At 42.5% G+C, this 22,784-nt stretch overlaps 1 protein-coding gene across 15 annotated transcripts in view; it reads left to right on the top strand.

The window, feature by feature from the left end:
• dlg2 (discs, large homolog 2 (Drosophila)) overlaps positions 1-22,784 on the top strand; it is a 174,324-nt gene that overhangs the window by 120,885 nt on the left and 30,655 nt on the right. For 14 of the 15 annotated variants that reach the window (XM_004561691.2, XM_004561695.2, XM_004561693.2 and 11 more), the window contains 2 exons: positions 5,257-5,412; positions 18,745-18,901. In XM_004561691.2, the coding sequence (XP_004561748.1) occupies positions 5,257-5,412; positions 18,745-18,901 (313 nt within the window). The remainder of the gene's footprint in view (positions 1-5,256; positions 5,413-18,744; positions 18,902-22,784) is intronic. The other variant, XM_004561697.2, reaches the window with a different exon arrangement.

Raw genomic sequence — 22,784 nt, 5'->3', positions numbered from 1 at the left:
GTGGGTGAGTGTGGTGGAGCGGGAAGAGGGAGGTAGCCGGGGATGGGGAGGAAAAGGAGGGAGGGGAGGATGCCCCTCCCTAGGGCCGGCTCCCCCGCTGACCCCAGTAGGCACCCCCGTCCTCTGGTACCCACCAAGGCAAGGGAGCCCAGGTCCATCCAGACCGGGGCCTACGGTAGCACTGCCAAGCCCCACAGGACCCGGGGCAGCCCACCCTACCCCACCGCAGAGGAAACTGTACCCACCCCAACATTCAATCGTCTCCCAGACTACACAAGACAACAGACACCCAGGTTAAGTTTATTCTCCACCTCTCCTATGTCTCTCCCCCACCTGCAGAGTGGACTCCTGCAAGGATGGAACAACCTCCCCGCCAGTTGAAGAGCCCCCCAGTTAGGCCGATGCACAAGAGGCCCCCTGCGCCAGGGCTGAGCCCCCGTGTACCCACCCGCCCACCCAGGTTTCTATATTGGTTAGAATTAAGATTATTTTTATTTTTCCAGTTCATGAGGACCGTTTTCTTGGCGATGCATAGGGCAGTAAAAACCACGTGGACTGTATTCGTTTCTGTAGTGACCTCATCCAGTTTTCCCAGCAAGCACACTAAAGGGGAGGAATTTCCAACAACTGCTCACACTGTCATTTTACATTTCAGACACTTTGATAAGTCTTCACATATCTCGCGCCAAAACTTCTGAACTGGTGGACAGAACCAAAGAGCATGAATGTAATTGTCTGGTGTATTGCCTTGACAGTGTGAGCAGTTGTTGGAAGATGTAAAGCCCATCTTGAACATCCGATGACCTGTATAGTGCACTCTATGTAGTATTTTGTATTGTATTAATTGCAGACTGGGATTTTTAATCAATTTAAAGGTTTTTAAGCAAATCTGAGACCAGAAGTTTTGGTCTAAGCTGACTGATAAATCCGCTTCCCATTTTGCAATAGGAAGGGATATTGATTCATCTAATTTAGAAAGTGTTCTGTATATTTTAGATAATAATTTGGGGGATTTAAGAGTAAGAAAATGTGCCGCACTTGGTGGTGTTTGTAATTCAACTTGACTGAGGTTAAATTTCTTTTTTACTATGGATTTAATTTGTTGATATTCTAAAAATCTTTTCGGTGCATTGGTGGTTCTTGGTGTCCGGGGCTGGGCGCTCAGGTATGTACCAGCTCACTCCCGGTGGCTACTTGGCGGGGCCTGGCGCCTGTTGCTCAGTTAGGCCTCCTCCGGGTTGCGGGGGGCCCTCAGGCCTCCGGCCTCTGGGCCTGCGGCTCGGTTCACTCTGGCACAGCTGGCTGCCGGCAGAGCCGGCGGGCACGCCGGTGCAGCCCCCTCTGGCTTCTGCTCGGTGACTACTGGGTGACCCCTCATCTGGGGCTCTCCTCAGCTCTTCTCAAGAGGGTGGCACGGATGCCCCTACGGTGGTCCTCCTTGGGCTCTCGCACTCTGGGGCCTCTGGATGTCTGGGGCCTGGATCTCCTCCATGCCTGCTTCATGCCCTGGGGGACGGGGCTATGGCTCTCTACATCCTCTTGCAGACCATTACATGGGGAAACCTTTTGAATACAAGCGTGCTGATCCACACAGGTGTGCACACGGGTGTTCACTGCTCGTAGACTTAAATTACACCTTTCTTGGCTGCTACTTCAAAGCACATTGTGCGCTGTCTGTCCTGCGTGCTGCACAACAACATTGAATATTTAGTATTTACTGCTGTTTACACTTAGCTAGATTAATGCGATGGTGTTGTGTTTAGTATGTTGCTTTGGGTTTTTTTGCTTTTTTCTATTCTTCTTCTCTCAAAAGGTGATCCAGGAGATTTTTTTTTCTCCCCCCCTTTCTCGCTGTCCCTCTCCACTTCTGTTTTTCTTTTCCTTCCTCTTTCTTTCTCCCTTTCCTATCCCTCACTCATGTCTGTCCCGTCTGTAACAACTGGAAATAAAATATAATAAATAATAAAAACAAAGGTCGATCAAATGGACCAATACGGCAATGCCACGATGATCCATTTGGCAAAATAAATCCATTGGGTATCCTTGTTGGTCTTCAGACAACAATTCTGACGGCTAAAAAACCAAATGGGACAGGCAAAAAAAAAAAAAAAAGTGGATATCAGGCCGTTGTAGAGCAAAATGAGGTATTTTGGTCTAGACATCCCAGAATGTGATGTCCACAAATGTGGACGCCAGGTCCTAGGAGGTTAAAGTCTCTTTTTGCTGGTTTTCATCTTTGCTTTGTGCTGTTGTATTCATACTATTTGTGTTGGTGTGTGGGACTGTAGCATAAAAGTTTATATTTTTAAATTGTAACTATGACGCAATGGGTTGAAACACAAAAATAACATAATTAGTAGTATAACAAATTACTTTCTCCTGGGAATAATTAAGTAATGTACTGTATTGCTTTGAAGAAGCTTGTTTTGTGTAATACATTACTTTCTTTTCCAACACTGATCACAACAAATAGGGGAAATAGCTCCAACATTTGACCGCATGAATGCAATTCATTTGCATGAATGTAATGTGTTGGGTATGCTGCTTAGAGATGGTGGTGAATCTCAAAGCAGAGCCAATGAGAACCAATCACCGTTGTTGACAAGTAATCACAAACAGGCCATTTAGTACATTGATTAAAGTTATACCTGATAATATTCTGATCAGTACTAAGCAATTATCATGATTATCAGCAAAATCAATTCTGTGTTTAACAATTGCAACATACCATTTTTCTCATGGAGAATCATGTATAATTGCCATGTGGAGCTGTGTGGCAGGATTGGACCCAAATGCTTGACTCATAGATGGAAGGTAAAACTAAAGGTAGCAGCTTTATTTCTGGGAAAATAGTGCAAAATATAAACTCACAAAAAACAAACTAAACTGGAAAAAATGGAAACTAGAAACAAAACACTGGGACCTGAAAACTCAAACAACAGGAAACTAGAAATGCAGAGAGACTTGCACACATGAGGAGGTACAACACGACAGAGGGCAAAGGCAAACACAGGCTTACATAAACAGAGGAGTAATGAGTCACATGCGATGAGTTCAGAATTCAGTCTCTTTCAATCCTGCCTTTCTCAACAATGCCGTTGATGTGTTTCGTCCTTTAATGAAATTCTAGTGAAGAGCTGAAACAGAGCTGACATCAGAATATCACTCGTTATCTTGGGGTAACATGTACTGTCCTTAGGACTGAATGGTTGCTGGTTTCAATGGAAACTGATATAATTTGTGGACAGTGCAGCGTTCGATACTGTCGACCATCATATCCTATTAGAGTGATTAGAGCACGCTGTAGGTATTACAGGTACTTTACTGCAGTGGTTTGTATCATTTCTACCTAATAGACTCCATTTTGCTCGTGTGTCCCCTTGGACTTAAATCTGGGACTCTCCACCATTTGACCTTGGAACTGAAGAAGCTTCTCACGTGAGAGAAGAAACGTCTTCAGGAAACTTAAAGAAGTCCAGACGCTTTTCTTTCCAAGCTCCTTAGACTCTACTGCACTTCCTCTTTGAATCTCAACAAACACAAAAATCTGGTCAAAATTCAAGCATTACAGTTATTCCATTAAATGTGTTACATGTTCTCCTTCACTATATTAATTTGATTTATACTTAATTATATTTGATTCAAGTTATATACGATTAACCATTAGCAGAAATCATATATAGATATACTAGCAGAGATGGGCAGTAACACATTATTTCTGATTACTTGTTAAATTAAAAAGACCAACTTTACACAAACATCACATTGGGGAGACACGTCAGAAAGGTCGGCTGATAGGAAAAAAACAACGAAAATACATAACATGAGGTAAGAGGAGGAGAAAAAAACTCCACTCAGACTGAGCTCCTAGTGGGAGAACAGTTTGATAACAGAAAAAACACCTCAGCACAAAAAGCACATGACTATCAATACACCATAGAAACACAAGACCAGCAACAGGGGCGGGTAAAGGGTAAGAGAGAGCCGGTGTAGACAGCGCATCCAGTCCTGCAGCATGTCTGAGCTGGTCCAGTCGACCGCCATCTTCCCCGGGAGGGGACAAGCATCGAAGGCGTTTGGAAAGGGAGGGGGGATGAGTGTGTGCATATCAGTGTGTGTGTGTGTGTGTGTGTGTGTGTGTGTGTGTCCATAGTTCAGCTGAGACAGTGTCCTTCGCCCTGCCAGGCTAAGTAAACAGTCTTCCAGCCAACCCAGGTGGCCTTGCATGGAATGGGAAGGAACAGACTAAACGCAGTCGTTATCAGGGTGTTTTGTTCAGCTCCGAGAGGGTCTCCGCATGAAGTGATGATAGTTTTTACTTTAGTGCGAACAACTTATATGAATTTCAAAGCAGTTCTAACAGTCCAACACTGGTCTCTCAATCTCCCGTTGGAGAGCCGCGAGCTTCTCCATGATGTTATCCAAACTTACGTTCCGTGATGTTGTCGTTCTTTTTGCTCAAAGAGCAGGTTCTGAGAACTCACGACCGCAGTGCACTTCCCCAAGATGTGATCGAATTTGAGCTCAAAGGTGTTATTCGAGCTGGCCTCTCCAGATGTAATCCAGTTTTTCACTCAGAGCTCTTGTTCTGAGTGTTCACGGCAGCCGTGCGTTCTCCAAGATCTTCTCCGTGCTGACTCAATGAGCCCATTTTGAGAAACTCACGCCTCGTCCCATCATTTCAATCCCAGCGGGCAGCCTTGTGGGGGTTTGACCAGCCAGTTCCTTAATTCAAATTGTCTGGCGCTATCAACCATGCTACATTCAAAGTAATTAAAATCAATTTAAAATGACCATCTTGACCACAGCTGCATGCTTATATGTACTGATTTGCTGCCATGTGATCACAATAGGCAACTGAACAGACATACCTAACAAAGTATAAATGTGTAAATATATAATTCTGTGGAGGACATGGATCAAAGTGACACTATTACTCAATAAGAAATCAAGTGGATTTGTGGAAGTGAACTGTTGACCATTTAAGTTTGTAATTAAGTAAAAATTTGTGTTACTATGAATTAGTAAGTGTGCAACACATGACACCCCTAGATCGGGTGTGTTGACCAGTAAGACTTCTCAGTGTGTACAGTATTTTTTCCCCTTTTAGCCACATCTCAAGGTGCGTTATGTGTTTTCTTCCCATCTTTCACGTATGTATTTATGCCAGTCTATTGTACTCCATCTGCTCCACCTCTATTCCACCTCTGCCTCTGGACACTAATCTCTCTGCTCTTGTCTCTCGCTTCAATATAGGCCTCCTGAGCCAGTTTACAGCACTGTGAACAAACTAAGTGACAAAGTGCCCTCCCCCCGACACTATTCCTCAGTGGAGTGTGACAAAAGCATCTTCCACTCTGCCCCACTCCCTAACTATATCTTAAGTCTGTTTCCTGACTTGGATATCACCAGGTACTTTCAACCACCACCCTCACTACCTTTCTGCACTGTACCACTTGTATCCCATCTAACTATGTGAATAGCATGCCATGTTATTATATAATTACCTTATTTCTTCTAATGCATTTGTTGTTTACTCCCTTGGGAACCTTGTCGTGATATTGTTTTTCTCAAGCCTTCCTCCTTTCTGCTGTTCTCTCTTTCTTTAGGACATTGATTTTTCAGGGTCATGACCTTATTCATTATCAAAGTTAGACCGAAGATGGAGGAAAATAAAGATGTGTTTGAGTAAGGTAGCTAATGTAAGCAGAGGGTAAGGAGTCCTCTGCTGACATTAGTGGAAAAAACATGTATTGTTGTAATACATAGCCACAATATCAATAACTGATGGCCATGGTGTAGAAACGTTTGGAAATGCAATAACCAATATTTTTGGCAACACTCTTCTAACTTACAGTCACAAGTTACTTACTCATGGCCTTCCATTACTAACTCATTGACTGCCACAGCCAGGCAAAGGGAACCAAGAACAGGACACAAACATATATTTACGATTTTATTTACTTAGAGGCAGATTATAAGTCAAAATGGAAATAGACTGCAGGTAAGGCTGTTGAGCTGGACAGAGTTGGCAGGTGAGCAGGGTGGTCCTGAAACTGAGTCCTTACTGAGACTAAAAGATCGCTGCCTGAGGCACTGTGCCTCCCCCTTCTGCCTTAGCTGGAATGGATCGATGTAGGTCATGGATGCATGGGGACTTCCCCTTTTCTCGTTCCCCATTCCTTTCGCTCCCCCGTGTGCTGCGTTGGCCAGCACGGTGCATGTCCGGGGTCCTCCTGAAGGAATTTGTGTCTGAGTCCTGTGTTCACCCCTCTGGGGTGGGGTGGGCACCTTCTGCTCTGCCAGGAGATGGCAGGGGTGACGGGGATGGGTGCCACCCCTGCCCCCTCTCGGTTGTGTCAGCTGGTATCCTGGGCTCTGGGTGTGTTTGCTGTCCCGTGTAGCCAGCATGTGAACAACCCTATGTCCTGTTGTTTTTTCCATTTTCTGCTCTGTTCTTGCTTGAGTGTTTGGTTTCTGAATGTCATTGTGCATTTTGTTTTCTAAGATAGTAGATAGCTGTTGGTAGTGTTCAAATTCGATTGTTGGTGAGGAACTTGCACACAGGCTCATAAGGACTTTGACCTCAAGGTCATGTTTCTAAAGCCGTTGTTACCACGATAACTTGAGAAAGATGTCACCCTGGACTTTTAAAATACCATATGTGTTTCTATTAAAAATCTCTAACAGGTTTGAATCTCAGTGGCCTCAACCTCAACGTCAGAGATAAAATTTTCTGAAGATCTTGTGAATGTGGTACCTCTAGAAGGAGGTCACATAGGCTTTTCAGATTTAACATCCATAACATCCAAAATCCATTTTACATTTTAAGCTGGGTAATTGATCTGTGGCAAATGCAGGGCTCAGCTAATATGGATATTTTCAACTGGATCAGTTGAACTTTCATAGAATTTCATAGAACCTTGGTGGTTCTTTACACTATACATTAGTGGTGCAACGGTTAGGATAGGATGGGAGGCAGAGCCTTCAGTTTTCAGGCCCCTCTTCTGTGGAACCAGCTTCCAGTTTGGATTCGGGAGACAGACACTATCTCTACTTTCAAGATTAGGCTTCAAACTTTTGCTAAAGCATATAGTTAGGGCTGGACCAGGTGACCCTGAATCCTCCCTTAGTTATGCTGCAATAGACGTAGGCTGCCGGGGATTCCCATGATGCATTGAGTTTTTCCTTTCCAGTCACCTTTCTCACTCACTATGTGTTAACAGACCTCTCTGCATTGAATCATATCTGTTATTAACCTCTGTCTCTCTTCCACAGCATGTCTTTATCCTGTCTTCCTTCTCTCACCCCAACCGGTCGCAGCAGATGGCCCCGCCCCTCCCTGAGCCTGGTTCTGCTGGATGTTTCTTCCTGTTAAAAGGAAGTTTTTCCTTCCCACTGTCGCCAAAGTGCTTGCTCATAGGGGGTCATATGATTGTTGGGTTTTTCTCTGTATCTATGAAGCGCCTTGAGGTGACTTTTGTTGTGATTTGGCGCTATATAAATAAAATTGAATTGAATTGAATCGGATCACAGTTTTAAGTCACGGATCCGATCAATTTTCAGATCAGCAAAAAAAGAAAAAAGACAAAAATTGAACATTTACTTATTGAAGTATTTTTTGCCTGTTAAAACATTCAACTCAAGATTCATTCCACGCAAGTATTAAAAAAAATATGGTTCAATATGGGGCAGTATAGGGCTTTGTATCTACCACTCAATTCAATTCAATTCAATTTTATTTATAAAGCACCAAATCACAACAACAGTCGCCTCAAGGCGCTTTATATTGTAAGGTAGACCCTACAATAATACATACCGCTCATTATATCGCACTCTGCTGTGATGTGAGCTGTCACGGTCACGTAGCTTTCCGTTGTCCCGGAGGTCCACCCATTTGTAGTAGTTAGGGCAACAGAATATGCCTGGGACATTTCAGCCATAACTTAAATCTTTTCCTGCTCATACATGCTTGGAATGATCTTGCCACTAAAGTGGACGCGCAACGAGATATCATAGCGTGGCTCGAGCACGTTCATCATAGTTTAAACCCCTTGTTTTGCACAAAGGAATACGGCCTCCCGTCTGCAGCTAAACACCCCAATAGCTTTTGTAATAGCTTTAGCCCGGTCGGATTGGGCAGCAAAGGGCTGCTTAAATACTGCAAACTCCTCTGCTCCTCCACTCACTCCACTCCACTTCGCTAGCGCTGACCATAACTATTGCTTGACAGACCCACCACGCCACCATACACATATTTTTTTTTCTTCTTTTTCGAATCTTAGGAACCGTGGAGTGGGATCGGTTCAGATTACGGATCAACCATGATCCGTTGCACCACTACTATACATGCTTCCCTTTGGCAGTATAATTTGAAGACATGGCATACATTTTTATTGCTATGCAGGTAATGCCCATTTATATCTGTAAATGAAGCATCCTTGTCAGGTGCCCAAAACACCTGAACAGGCTCCTTTTGATGTGGAGGAGCAGCGGCTCTACTTTGAGCCACTTCAGATGGCTGAACTGTCTCTTAAGGTGGGCATACACTGTGCAATTTTTGGCCCATTTAGAAATGATTATTCAGTCGTTTTAAGTATCGGCCTGAGTTTCGCCTTAATCGTGAGTTGTGCATCATCGTGTAATATACATGGGGTAACGAGAAGCGATTAACACCTCACGACCAGCTCCCAATCAGCAATCGTATCGTTGCAAGAAAATCAAACCTGTTTGAAATCCTGTCGCCCCTCATGAGGGTGTCAACAAAACCCACCCTGCACATGGACAAACACAGAAATGGAAGTGAAAAAGATGGAGCAGCATGGCAGTGCAGCGTGTGATCTGGACACAAGCGATGGAGGCACAACTTGTAGAACTATGGCAAGCTCATCCGAGCCTTTTCGATGTGGCCTCACAAAATTATCACGACCGCAACAACCGTGAAAAGAGCTGGATGGACATTGCTGCTCAATCACAGCTGCCTGGTCAATGTTTTTCATTAGCAATTTAGCAAAGTTGATGGTGGTGGTGTGTCTGTGTGAGTGAAAGACAGAGAGAGAGGGAGGGAGAGTGAGAGACAGATTTTGTGTTATAAGCTTCATATTACCACTTCATATTATAGATGCACAGTGTGAGCACTCAGGTGGCATAAGAGCATCGGGCCGTATAGTGTGAGACCCTGCATTATGACCTACGAACTTCTAACCCCTGTGATTCAGTTGTACAGTTTGAGCAGGAGCTGAATAACATGACTGAAAAAAATCGCACAGTGTTTGCCCGGCTTAAAAGAGAGGCCAGCCACCCTTCGAAGGAAGCTCATTTCTGCCACTTGTATGTGTTATGTCCTTCTTCCAGTCACTACCCACAGCTCATGACCATAGCTCAGGGTAGGGACGTAGAGCGACTGGTAAATTGAGAGCTTTGCTTTTTACACTCAGCTCTCTCTTTACCATGACGGACCAGTACAGCGTCCGCATCACTGCAGACGAAGCACCAATCTGGCTGTTGATCTCCCGCTCCCTTCTCTGGTCAGTCGTGAACAAGACCCAGAGATGCACTCCGCCCTTTTCCGGCTCAGGACCATAGCCTCAGATTTAGGTGCTGATTCTCATTCCCACTGCTTCACACTTGGCTGAATGGCTGTGAACCGTTCCAGTGCGAACTGTAGACTATCACCTGATGAAGTCACCAGAACCACATCATCTGCGAAAAGCAGAGATGAGATTCTGAGGCCACTCAAATGAAAGCCTTCCTCCACTATGCCTACAAATTCGGTCCATAAAAATTATGAACAGAATCGGTGACAAAGGGCAGCCCTGGCAGAGTCCATCACCTACCGGAAAAAAGTCAAACTTATTGCCGGATATGCAGACCAAGCTCTTGCAACAGTTGTATAAAGATCGAATGGTCCATAGCAATGTCCCAGACACCTCATACTCCCGAAGCATCTCCCACCACTGACACTCCGAGAGACACGGTTGAATGCCTTTTCCAAGTCCAAAAGACACATGTAGACTGGTTGGACAAACTCCCATACGCCCTCAAGTATCCTCGAGAAGATAAAGAGCTGGTCCAGTGATCCATGACCAGGACGAAAACCACATTGTTCCTCCTGTTTCCGAGATTTGACTAACGGACAAACTCTCCTTTCCAGCACCCTGGCATAAACGTTCCCACGAAAGTTGAGGAGTGTGATCTCCTGTAGTTGGAATACACCCTCCAGTCCCTCTTCTTAAAGATTTGCAGACTGGGGTGGTGGTTCCCATTCAGACGTACCGCCCTGATCTCCACGCAAGTCTCCAGAGGTGTGTCAGTCAAGACCTACAACATACAGAGACTACAGGAACTCAGGGTGAACCTTGCAGCCAAGGAGGTGTGTAACTGCCTCAGTGACCTAACCTCTGGAGATAGAAGAGTCTTCCCCTTGCCCCCAGACTCTGCTTCCTCCACAGAAGACATGCCAGTGGGATAAAGGAGGTCCTTGAGGTATTCCTTCCACCACCCGACAATTTTAAAGTTGAAGTCAGCAGTGCTCCACCCAGACTATACACAGTGCATGTAGAACACCACTTTCCCCTCCTGAGTCACCTGACGGTTTGCCAGGATCCCTTCAAAGCAGTCCGAAAGTCTTTTTCCATGGCCTCTTTGAAGTCCTCTCACACCACTAGTTTTTGCTTCAGCCACTGCCTGAGCCGCATTCCTTTTGGCCTGTCGGTACCTATCAGCTGCCTCTGAAGTCCCACAGATTAGCCAAGCCCGGAAGGACTCCTTCTTCAGCCTTGTGGCTCCCTTCACCTCTGGTGTCCACCATTTGGTTTGGGCATTACCACCACAACAGGCACCAACCACCTTGCGGCTGCAATTCAGTCAGGGGGTCCGGCAGTCGAGGTGCTGAACATGGTCCATTTGGACCGGGGCCTCTGCCTGGCCTTACTATACATTTGATGTGCCAGGTTTGTCCAACATCCTCCCCCGCCAACTGATCCAACTCACCACCCGGCGGTGATAACTTGACAGCTCAGCCCCTCTCTTGTGTCCAGAACATACGGGTGCAGGCAAGTCTGCTGGACCAGACAGGGTGAGTCCCTGTGTCTTCAAGGCCTGTGCCCCCCAGCTTTATAGAGTCTTTCATAAACTGTTCATGATGAGTCTGAGTCTGCAGAGGGTCCCAGTGCTGTGGAAGATGTCAGGCCTCGTTCCTGTACCAAAGATGCGACATCCCAGTGGTTCCCAGGATTACTGACTTCTGAAGTCTTAAAAGACTGATGATATGTGTGTCCTCAACATTGTGTGTCTGACAAGGTGATCAGCAACACAGGGGCACCACAAGGGCTGTCCTCTAAACCACAGACTTCACCACTGCAAAGAAACCTGCCATGTTCAGAAGTTTTCTCATGACTCTGCTGTGGTTGGATGCAGCAGTGAAAGTGAAGAGACAGAGTACCGGGCTGTGGTTGACTCCTTTATAACATGGTGCAAGCAGAATCACCTGCAGCTCAATGTGACAAAGACAAAAAATTGACCCTAACTTGAGGAGGACCAGGAAACCAGTGGCGCCTCTTTCAGTCCAGAGGGTAGATGTGGACATCGTGGTGGACTATAAATACCTCAGAGTACACATTCTCTATGCTGTTGCATAGAGAGGGTTGCAAATGCCAACAGACTTAATAAACGGATTCGCAAGGCCAGTGATCTTGTGAGGATGGAGCTGGACTCTATTAAGGTGATGTCAGAAAGGCAGATGTTATCTCCATGTGGTTATCTCCTTGTACAACTCCTCCATCTAATGCACAGTGCAATAGTTACACCCTCCTCTACAGTGATAACTGCTCTGCCCTCTTGAGTCAATGCCTCCATTCTTCCAGGGCTAGTTTAACGGCTAGGAGTTTTTTGTCATCACTGTCATACTTCTTCTCTACAGGGGATAAACTACGTAAAAAGAAAACACACATATGCAGGTTATCATCTATTTGATGTAAAAATTTAGGTCCCCCTCTGTATTAAGAGATATTAAGAGAGTGGAACTATTGCAGTGTGTACTCGTGCTGGGACTCAGCCTGTCTGGTCATGCATACTTACCTGAGTATAGTGTTTCTGAACGTGGTCGTACGTGAAAGTGATGGGTGGCGGAGAGGTGTCGGGTTTTTCACTGGAGGCGAAGGTGCAGTAAGGAGAGAAAGGGAGAGAGAGTGGTGTGGCTGTGGACTGCAGGCTCACCACAGTTAAGTCAGTAGGAGCTGAGCATTGACTGCAGTATCAAATCAGTTGAAGAACAAATTCAAGTCACTGGCTCTGTCCCCAGCAGCTTCTCTTCTATTGGATGGTTTGAATCCTTAATGACACTCCAGACCTCTCTGCTGTTTTGCTGGAGTTTCTGCTCTAGCTTTCTCCTGTTATTGTTCTTAGTTTCTCTGATCTTGCCGCTCAATAATCCCATTCTCAGCTCCACTTTATTTCTCACTCTGAAAAACATCCCCTTGTTATTGAGGAGGTCTTTGATGTCATTAGTCGCCCATGGCTTGTTATTTGGGTAGCAGAGAGTCGGAGCTGGGACAGTGGAGCTAGTGCAGAAGGTTATGTTGTTAACAAGAACTGCTTATCAATTGCAGAGCTTTCCCAGTCAGCTCGAACAGTTTGGAAGCCTTCAATTGATACATTGTCATTGAGAATATCCTGTACAGTGCACCGTTCAACCAATATGTTTGCTCAATATGTTTGGTAGAGAACACTATTAAACAAATAAGAGGCAGAACAGGCTGAAATACGCTGCATGCAGCAGTGTTATGCAAACTCCACTAATAACCATGGACAACTTGTCATTTTATTCTGTCAGAATACGATCTTCCTCTAACTATCATGTATCCTGTATTCATTATTTCATCATTATCCTGATGAAAATCTGGAATCTGTTCCAGATTGTAATTACTGTATTGTAATTTTGTAACTAGTGCTGTAGTATTGTTTGGTCTTTTCTTGCTGTTGTCAAAGCAATTTACTCAATGATGCTGAGAGAAGTAACTGTGGTCGATCTTGTGTATATGAAAGATGATAAATAAGGGGCTGGTTGAATTTAAAATTAGCCAATTTTTGTTGATCTCCTGCAATATTTAGGTCGTGCTCTGTAATATAAAAGTCAACATAGATTATTTGCTTGGTGTTTGCCAGGAAACATGATAATATTCATTTTGTGCATAAAAATGTGTGGTTGTTATAGGTGTATAAATGCTACACATGAGTAATTTTACCCTACTGATTGGTAGGGTAAAATTACTATGACATCATAATATCCCTGCTTTTGTGGTAAAAAGTATACAGTGTTTTCAATATGTCATAGTGTTTCCCTCTGCATGGCCTCTAAACCTGTCCCTGCTCTTTCTGCTCAGTATGTAGGATGCGTAGTTACTCCTTTAGTAATTGCTGATACTGTACTAAATGAAGCCCATTATCACTGGTGGAGGTCAGAGTCACTGAACTGGAGATGTGTCCATAGTGAATTGTGTTCCAGGGGCCAGAGCAGCAATGAAGATGAAGGCAAATTACAGAAAATCATCATTCAAGCAGTAGTGACACATGGTTCCATCAATCTGAGTTCACTAACATGAATACTGAATCGTGTGTAACCTTTCCGGAAACAATGTCAGACTTTTCTTTCGCTGCATGTTCTCCTTAAGTTGCTGGTTGTCTGGCTTTATAGATTATTGATGTTAGGAGAAAGGAATCCATTGCACTATGAATGGTGCAGCTCTCGTTCCTGGCCAGATTTAAAACTTAAAAACTCCTTTGTCCCACACGCCATCAGACTGTTTAACTCCTCCCTGGAGGGGAGAGGGAGGGGAAACAGGAGGACAAAGGAGGGGGGAACAACTAAGCTGTAGTGCCTCTTCACCTCACTGTGCAATACCTTTTGTGCAATACTTTTGTAAATAGTCAACAGTGCAATAGACTCAATACTTGAAATGTGCAATTCACTTGTATTTTTATTTTTATTCCTATTTATTCTATTTATCCCCTTTGTATATTTTATTTATATTGTCTCTGTATTTATATATATGTGTGTGTGTGTGTATATATATATATATATATATATAATATTCTGTAACTCTGTAACTTCTGTCGGTGCTGTGCTTTTTTGGAAATCGAATTTCCCAGAGGAACCCACCCGAGGGATTAATAAAGTTCTATCTAATCTAATCTAATCTAATCTAGATTTATTAAATTACCCAAAATGACTATCCAGAGTTGGGACCTGGAAGCAGCACCATAGATTAACTCCTGTTATTTCCCCTAAACCCCATTCCACATAGAGACTGTGTCTGTCCTAGACCACCAAAGAAAATCATCAAGAAATGCTTTAAAATTAAAAATTACAAAGAAAGAACAATCTAGTATCATCAAGTGCACCAAAGGGTAAAACAGCAAACTGTGGATTATTAACCATTAGGTCTCTTTTTGTACATGAATTAATAATCGATTAACATATTGATTTACTCTGCTTTACAGAAACCTGGTTAGAGCAAAATGATTATGTTAGTTTAAATGAATAAACACTCCTGAGTCATAGTAACTATCAGAATCCCTGAGGCACAGGCCGAGGAGAGGGTGTGGCAGCAATTTTTCACTGCACCTTCTTATTCAACCAAAAACCCAGACAGAGATGTAATTAATTTGAAACCCTGATGCTTAGCCTCGCCCACCCTAGCTGTAAAAGTCAAACAGTTTTATTCTGTTGCCCACCTGAGTTTCTGTCTGATTTCTCAGACTTTTATCTGATTTAGTGCTCGGCTCAGATAATTGTGGGTGATTTTAACATCCATCTAGATGTTAAAAATGACAGCCTCAATAATAATAATAATAATAATAATACATTTTATTTGAAAGTGCCTTTCAAAATACTCAAGGACACTGTACACAGCAGAATAATAAAAGCAGCATAAAAGCAAGCAGTTTACATAATCATACAAGCATAAGACATAAAACAAATTTACAGTGGTTGCAAAAGTATTCGACCCCCTCGAACTTTCCCACATTTTGTCACATTACAGCCACAAACATGAATCAATGTTATTGTAATTCCACGTGAAAGACCAACACAAAGTGGTGCACACGTGAGAAGTGGAACGAACATCATTCATGATTCCAAACATTTTTACAAATAAATAACTGCAAAGTGGGGTGTGTGTAATTATTCAGCCCCTGAGTCAATACTTTGTAGAACCAGCTGCAGTTCCAGCTGCCAGTCTTTTAGGGTCTGTCTCTACCAGCTTTGCACATCTACAGACTGAAATCTTTGCTCATTCTTCTTTGAAACAGCTCCAGCTCAGTCAGATTAGATGGACAGCGTTTGTGAACAGCAGTTTTCAGGTCTTGCCACAGATTCTGGATTGGATTTAGATCTGGACTTTGACTGGGCCAGTCTAACACATGGATATGTTTTGTTTTAAACCATCCCATTGTTGCCCTGGCTTTATGTTTAGGGTCGTTGTCCTGCTGGAAGGTGAAGCTCCGCCCCAGTCTCAAGTCTTTTGCAGACTCCAACAGGTTTTCTTCCAAGCTTGCCCTGTATTTGGCTCCATCCATCTTCCCATCAACTCTGACCAGCTTCCCTGTCCCTGCTGAAGAGAAGCCCCCCCAGAGCATGATGCTGCCACCACCATATCTGACAGTGGGGATGGTGTGTTCAGAGTGATGTGCAGTGTTAGTTTTCCTCCACACATAGCGTTTTGCATTTTGGTCTCATCTGACCAGAGCAGCTTCTTCCACATGTTTGCTGTGTCCCCCACATGGCTTGTGGCAAACTGCAAACTGGACTTCTTATGGTTTTCTGTTAACAATGGCTTTCTTCTTGCCACTCTTCCATAAAGGACAACTTTGTGCAGTGCACGACTAATAGTTGTCCTGTGGACAGATTCCCCCACCTGAGCTGTAGATCTCTGCAGCTCGTCCAGAGTCACCATGGGCCTCTTGGCTGCATTTATGATCAGCTCCTTGTTCGGCCTGTGAGTTTAGGTGGACGGCCTTGTCTTGGTAGGTTTACAGTTGTGCCATACTCCTTCCATTTCTGAATGATGGCTTGAACAGTGCTCCGTGGGATGTTCAAGGCTTGGGAAACCTTTTTGTAGCCTAAGCCTGCTTTACATTTCTCAGTAACTTTATGCCTGACCTGTCTGCTGTGTTCTTTGGGCTTCATGGTGTTGTTGCTCCCAATATTCTCTCAGACAACCTCTGAGGCCGTCACAGAGCAGCTGTATCTGTACTGACATTAGATTACACACAGGTGCTCTCTATTTAGTCATTAGCACTCATCAGGCAACGTCTATGTGCAACTGACTGCACTCAGACCTAAGGGGCTGAATAATTACGCACACCCCACTTTGCAGTTATTTATTTGTAAAAATGTTTGGAATCATGTCTGATTTTCGTTCCACTTCTCACGTGTGCACCACTTTGTGTTGGTCTTTCACGTGGAATTCCAATAACATTGATTCATGTTTGTGGCTGTAATGTGACAAAATGTGGGAAAGTTCAAGGGGGCCGAATACTTTTGCAAGCCACTGTAAATAGCAGAGTGGAGAGGTTATGTGGGATAAGCTGTTATGAACAAGTGAGTTTTGAGTTGGGACTTAAAGAGAGAGAAGGAAGTGAGATTTCTTAAATCAGGAGGTCGGGAATTCCAGAGTCGAGGAGCTGAGCAGCTGAAAGCCCTGCTCCCCATGGTGGCAAGACGAAGAGAGGGGACAGAGAGAGAAAGAGAAGAAGAAGATCTGAGACACAGAGATGGGGCGGTGATCTGAACCAGAACAGAGAGATATGGAGGGGAGAGATGATGAATAGCCTTAAATGTGTACAACAACTGTGTACAAGTACTGTCGAGGATGACACCCAGAGTTTTCACAGAGGAAGAAACGGAGACCGGCGAGTTATTGATAGTAACAGAGAAACTGTTGGTTCTGGATAATGCTGATTTAGTCAACAAAGCATTTAATCTGTTATTAGACTCAACTGGCTTCTCTCAAAATGTTGCAATTTGGAGCTTTACAATAAGCTATATAAATAAAACTGAATTGAATCAAATTCTCTCAAATGGATATGTACCACAGGCCTTCAAGCTGGCTGTAGTTAAACCTTTACTCAAAAAGCATCTCTAGACCCAGCAGTCTTAGCTAATTATAGGCCAATCTCCAACCTTCCTTTATATCAAACATCCTTGAAAGAGTAGTTGTCAAACAGCTAACAGATCATCTGCAGAGGAATGGTTTATTTGAAGAGTTTCAGTCAGGTTTCAGAGCTCATCACAGCACAGAAACAGCTTTAGTGAAGGTTACAAATGATCTTCTTATGGCCTCTGACAGTGGACTCATCTCTGTGCTTGTCCTGCTAGACCTCAGTGCAGCGTTCGATACTGTCGACCATAATATCCTATTAGAGCGATTAGAACATGCTGTAGGTATTACAGGTACTGCACTGCAGTGGTTTGTATCATATCTATCTAATAGACTCCAGTTTGTGCATGTAAATGGAGAGTCCTCTTCACACACTGAGGTTAATTATGGAGTTCCACAGGGTTCAGTGCTAGGACCAATTCTGTTTACATTATACATGCTTCCCTTAGGCAGCATCATCAGAAGACATAGCATACATTTACACTGCTATGCAGATGACACCCAGCTCTATCTGTCCATGAAGCCAGATAACACACACCAATGAGTTAAACTGCAGGAATGTCTTAAAGACATAACGTGCAGAGTCGTTTCTGACCAGGATATGTCCCTGAATATGCATAATAAACAAATGTGCAGAATGCTTACTTTCACTTGCGCAGTAGCAGTTCCTAAATGCTGCCCCAAGAATATTGACTAGGGCTAGAAATAGAGCATATACTTCTCCTATACTGGCTTGTCCTATTTGGTTTTCTGCTAAAACCAGAATATAATTTAAAATCATTCTCATCACATAAGAAGGTCTCACTTTTAATCACATTTATAATCACATAAAGCTGGATGTTTAGACCTTTTACTCTCTCAGCTGTGTTAACACAGACCTGCCAGTTTCTTGAACTGGTTGTGATCAATTAATAATGTGCACGTTTTCCTACGTTTTCCCTCAACTTTAACTTTATAATAATAAGCTTTGATACAGCACTCTGTAGACAGCCAAAATTTTCAGCAACGACCTTCTGTGGATTACCATACCTGTGAAGGGTATTAACGATGATCATTTTGACAACTGTCAATATTCAGTGTTCATGTCTGTGAAGGTTGTCAGTCATCCAGGTCATCGTAGTCTAAGGAGCTTGGAAAGAAAAGCGTCTGGACTAGAACTAGAACTGAAGAAGCTTCTCGGATGAGAGGTGAAACATCTTCAAGCCACTTAAAGAAGTCCAGACACTTTTCTTTCCAAGCTCCTTAGATTCAGTACTCATAATCTTCAAATATTTTGAGATACATTAGTATATTCAAGTGTCTGTAAGTTTGTGACAGATGGAGCAAAAGAGCAAGCAAACCAGTGTGTGAAAGTGTGTAATATGATGAGGCTCCTTTTTCGTCAGCGCTAAATTGGGACAAGTGATCTAAGTAGAGCACTATCCCCCTGTGGAGCTCTGGCAGTCACTGAGCTTCAGTGTCTGCACAAAGCTTTACTCGAGCAATTGTGCAATTGTTGTCCACCTTTTAGTCTTCTTTCTGAGCTGAAGATGCTGAGACCTACTGACTCCCCTGAGCTTATGTATTATTTAAACTGTCTGCACAGGGAACCCAGGAAGGTAGTGCTCCACAAGAGTACCACGGGCTTGGGCTTCAACATCGTAGGTGGTGAAGATGGTGAGGGCATCTTTGTCTCCTTCATCCTTGCGGGAGGACCCGCTGACTTGAGTGGAGAACTGAGGCGAGGTGACCAGATTTTATCAGTGAGTATGCAAGAGCCACTATATCCACAGAGATTTACACATAGTAATGTTTCAAAATATGTTTAAGTTTTACCGAAATTATTGATGTAGAAATTCTGATGTCACCTGCGGTTTAATTCATTATGAAAAACCTTCACAGCTCAATAGCAGCCCTATTTGAGGGTCTTTACAGTATAAAGCATCCTGAGGCAGCTGTATTCAGTTTTTTGTAGACTGAATTGAACTGAATATGCAAACTGCTTACAAACAAATCTGAATAAATAAGCTGTTTTTATTTGTTGCAGTCTGAATCTCTTTGTAATGCTCTGCACAAGTACAGGCTGACTTTTGTTAAATGTGTGTGTTCCAAGGACAATGATAAAGTGTGCAATAGTTCAGGTGGCCTAGATTTACTTTCAAAGCAAATGGATGGTGGGTTTTTTCTTCTGCAGTATTGCTCCAGTATGATAACAGATAGGTGCTGTGTGTCATAGTTTATTAGCAGGTTATTTTTTTAATTAAATCTATTAAATATGTGCATTTGTAACTGACAGCTATAAATACAAAACTAGTGTTTTTCATCTTTATTGCTTTAATTGTTAAAATAATTAATAATTAATGACGAAACAGAAATTTCCTTCATTGCCAGCGAAAGCTAGGAAAGGGATAGTAAAGGACTGCTAATTTGTCTAATATTAAGAAAACACCCAGCAGAACCTCTCACAGATAATTAGGCTATTCGGCAGCATGGGAGGATTAGGGGTAAAAAATAGCATTACATAGAGGCTAAGCCTTTCAGAAAGAAAGAAGGAGAAGGGGTTAAGATTGTGTCTGCAAGCTATTTTAAAACATTGTTTTTAAATCTAAATTTGCAAAGAATGCAGAGATTTAATCAAATAAACATGTATAACCATCTAGTCATGGCATGTCTCTGAAAACTACTGTCAGGAAAGAGCCATTTGATGCATCTACAATAAAAAAAAAACTGCCATCCAAAATAAAAATAAAACTTCTAAAGGGTCTTATCCTATTTGTAGACTAAGATGACTTGCAAAGACTGCGTTGTAGTTTGACTGTTCAAATTTTTTAATTCTTTGTGGAAATGATTGAACCTGTGTTTTCTGAGCTAACAAGGAAGGGAAACATCCAGCTGTGCAAAAAACTTGCACATCTGTGAAGATACTTTTTATATTAAACATGTTGAACATGTGCTGCCATCCAGACAATCTCCTTTACAAAAAGCTCTGCTAAACCAACAGCATGGCTGCTTTAAAACCCAGAGTCCAGTCCCATCGGTCAATAGTCCCGATCTGTCACGTTAGTGGTGGATCATGATTAAACTTCTAAACAAAAGGAAGCAGAAGCAGCTTGGCAGCTGAAATCAAATAAGAATGGAAAACATCTCTTTTAAAACTACAGTGATTTAAAAAATAAGTATTTAGTAGTGCTGTCAAAATTAATGCGTTAACGCAAATTAATCCGCCATCATGGTCAACGCGATTAAAATTTTTAACGCAATTAACGCATCTGGAGTACAGAATGACTCAAAATCCCTAAAATGTTTCTGTTAACTCATTTCGGGCAGTTTGGCCAAGCAGAGTTACCTTCGCACATGCGCAAATGGGCAGTTGATCTGGTAGTGACGGGCAGCTGAACCAATCAACTCAATATGGAAGATGATAAACGCACATCGGCCCTCTCGACGGGAAATTTGAGTATTAAAAAACCAAGAAGACGGAACAGTCGACCAACATAAAGTCTTATGCATGTTGTGCAAGAAGGAATTTTCACTGAAGCACTTCCTGCTTAAAATATCACATTGACGCGAAGCATACGTTAGCCAGGATGCTGCTAGCACTTTAGCTAACGCGTCACCCAGCTTGGACAAACCACTCACGGAGCATCGCGGACTCAGTAAGTCGACCTCGGACATATTGACTGACGCAATCGCCAAGTGGATTGCAACAAGCTGCTTTTCTCGAGTCTGCTCATGCAAAATGAAATGTGATTAATATTGAATAAAAATTATATTTAATCGTGATTAATCAAAATTAATCCAAAGTAACCCTGTGATGAATCTGATTAGACATTTTAAATATTTTGTTTGACAGCAGTTTGATATAATTATATATTAGTTTATACTTACCTATTAGGTTTTTTTTTTTTAAGTTGCATTTCACAGGAGAAAGCCTGTGCTAAAAGACTGAAGAAAACTATTCAAATTCTCTTTGAATTTAAGCATTTAACATTCTTTGTGTTTATACTTCATTATATTGCATAAATGTATGTTACAAGCTTAAATATAAAGTTGAAAAAATGTAATTGCAACCAGGCTTTTGATCAAGTAACTGCGATTCATTGCGATTAAAATTGTGAGATTAATTAGTTAATTTTTTTTATCTATTGACAGCACTAATATTTAGTTTTACACATTTAAATTAAAATCAAAATAATTAATGTTGCAGAATTAAAGTCACATTTCCATTGAATTCAGTTCAATTCACTTTTATTCATACAGCACTAAATCACAACAACAGTCGCCTCAAGGTGCTTTACATTATAAGGTAGACCCTAAAGTAATAGATACAGAGAAAACCCCAACAATCATATGACCCCCTATGAGCAGCACTTTGGTGACAGTGGGGAGGAAAAACTCTCTTTTAACAGGAAGAAACCTCCAGCAGAACCAGGTTGAGTCCAATAACAGATTAAATGCCATGTTGAGGCTGTCATTTTTAGCATCTACATGGATGTTAAAATCACCCACAATAATTATTTTATCTGAGCTCAGAACTAAATTAGATATAAAGTCTGAGAAATCAGACAGAAACTCTGTGTAAGGACCAGGTGGACGATAGATGATAACAAGACTGGTTTCTGAGTTTTACAGCTGGGGTGGACGAGGCTAAGCATCAGGCTTTCAAATGAATTAAAAGTCTGTCTTGGTCTTTCATTAATTAATAGGCTGGTGTGAAAAATTGCTGCCACACCTCCCCCTCGGCCTGTGCTTCGAGGTTTCTGGTAGTTAGAATGACTCGGGGGTGTTGATTCATTTAAACTAACACAATCATCCTGCTGCAACCAGGTTTCTGTAAGGCAGAGTAAATCGATTTGTTGATCAATTATTAAGTCATGTACTAACAGAGACTTGGAGGAGAGAGACCTAATATTTAATAATCCACATTTCACTGTTTTACTCTTTGGTTCAGATGTGGATACTGTATTGTTCTTTCTTTGTAATTGTTTATGTTTAAGTTGTTTGTTGCTGGTTTTTAGTTTGTTTTTTGTCTGTTTGGAAGCTGACACAGTCTCTATGGAGATGGGTTTTTGGGGGGGTAGCAGGAGGAGAGAAGCTGCAGAGAGGCGTTTTGGGGGGTTTAATAAATTTGACCAGATTTCCAGAAATGAGAGCTGCTCCATCCAAAGTGGGATGGATGCCGTCTCTCCTAACAAGACCAGGTTTCCTCCAGAAGGTTTCCCAATTATCTATGAAGCCCACATCGTTTTTTGGACACCACTCAGACAATTTCAAATTCAAATTCAAATTCAAATTCAAATTTTATTTGTCACACACACACAACCATACACAGTATGACATGGGGGTGAAATGCTTGTAGCTGTACAATGCCCGACCATTAAATGACAGAAGAAAAGTTCTACAATATTTACAATTTACTACAAAAATTTACAAATTAACTTAGGAATTTACAGTAAAGAATGTGCAAATAGCAGAAGAGATTATAAAGATAAGGATTATAAATTATAGGAATTATAGGATTATAGGAAATGTGTGGTGGTGCGTGTGGTGACGTGTGTGAGAGTCCAGTCTTATAGTGACGTGTTTGGGAGAGTCCAGTCCTACACCTGGTTCAGGCCCCGAATAGCCTGGGGGAAGAAGCTCCTC

Source organism: Maylandia zebra, linkage group LG10, assembly GCF_041146795.1.
Source record: "Maylandia zebra isolate NMK-2024a linkage group LG10, Mzebra_GT3a, whole genome shotgun sequence".
In the NCBI taxonomy this organism is placed as follows: domain Eukaryota; kingdom Metazoa; phylum Chordata; class Actinopteri; order Cichliformes; family Cichlidae; genus Maylandia; species Maylandia zebra.
This window is presented reverse-complemented; position numbering and strand designations above follow the sequence as displayed.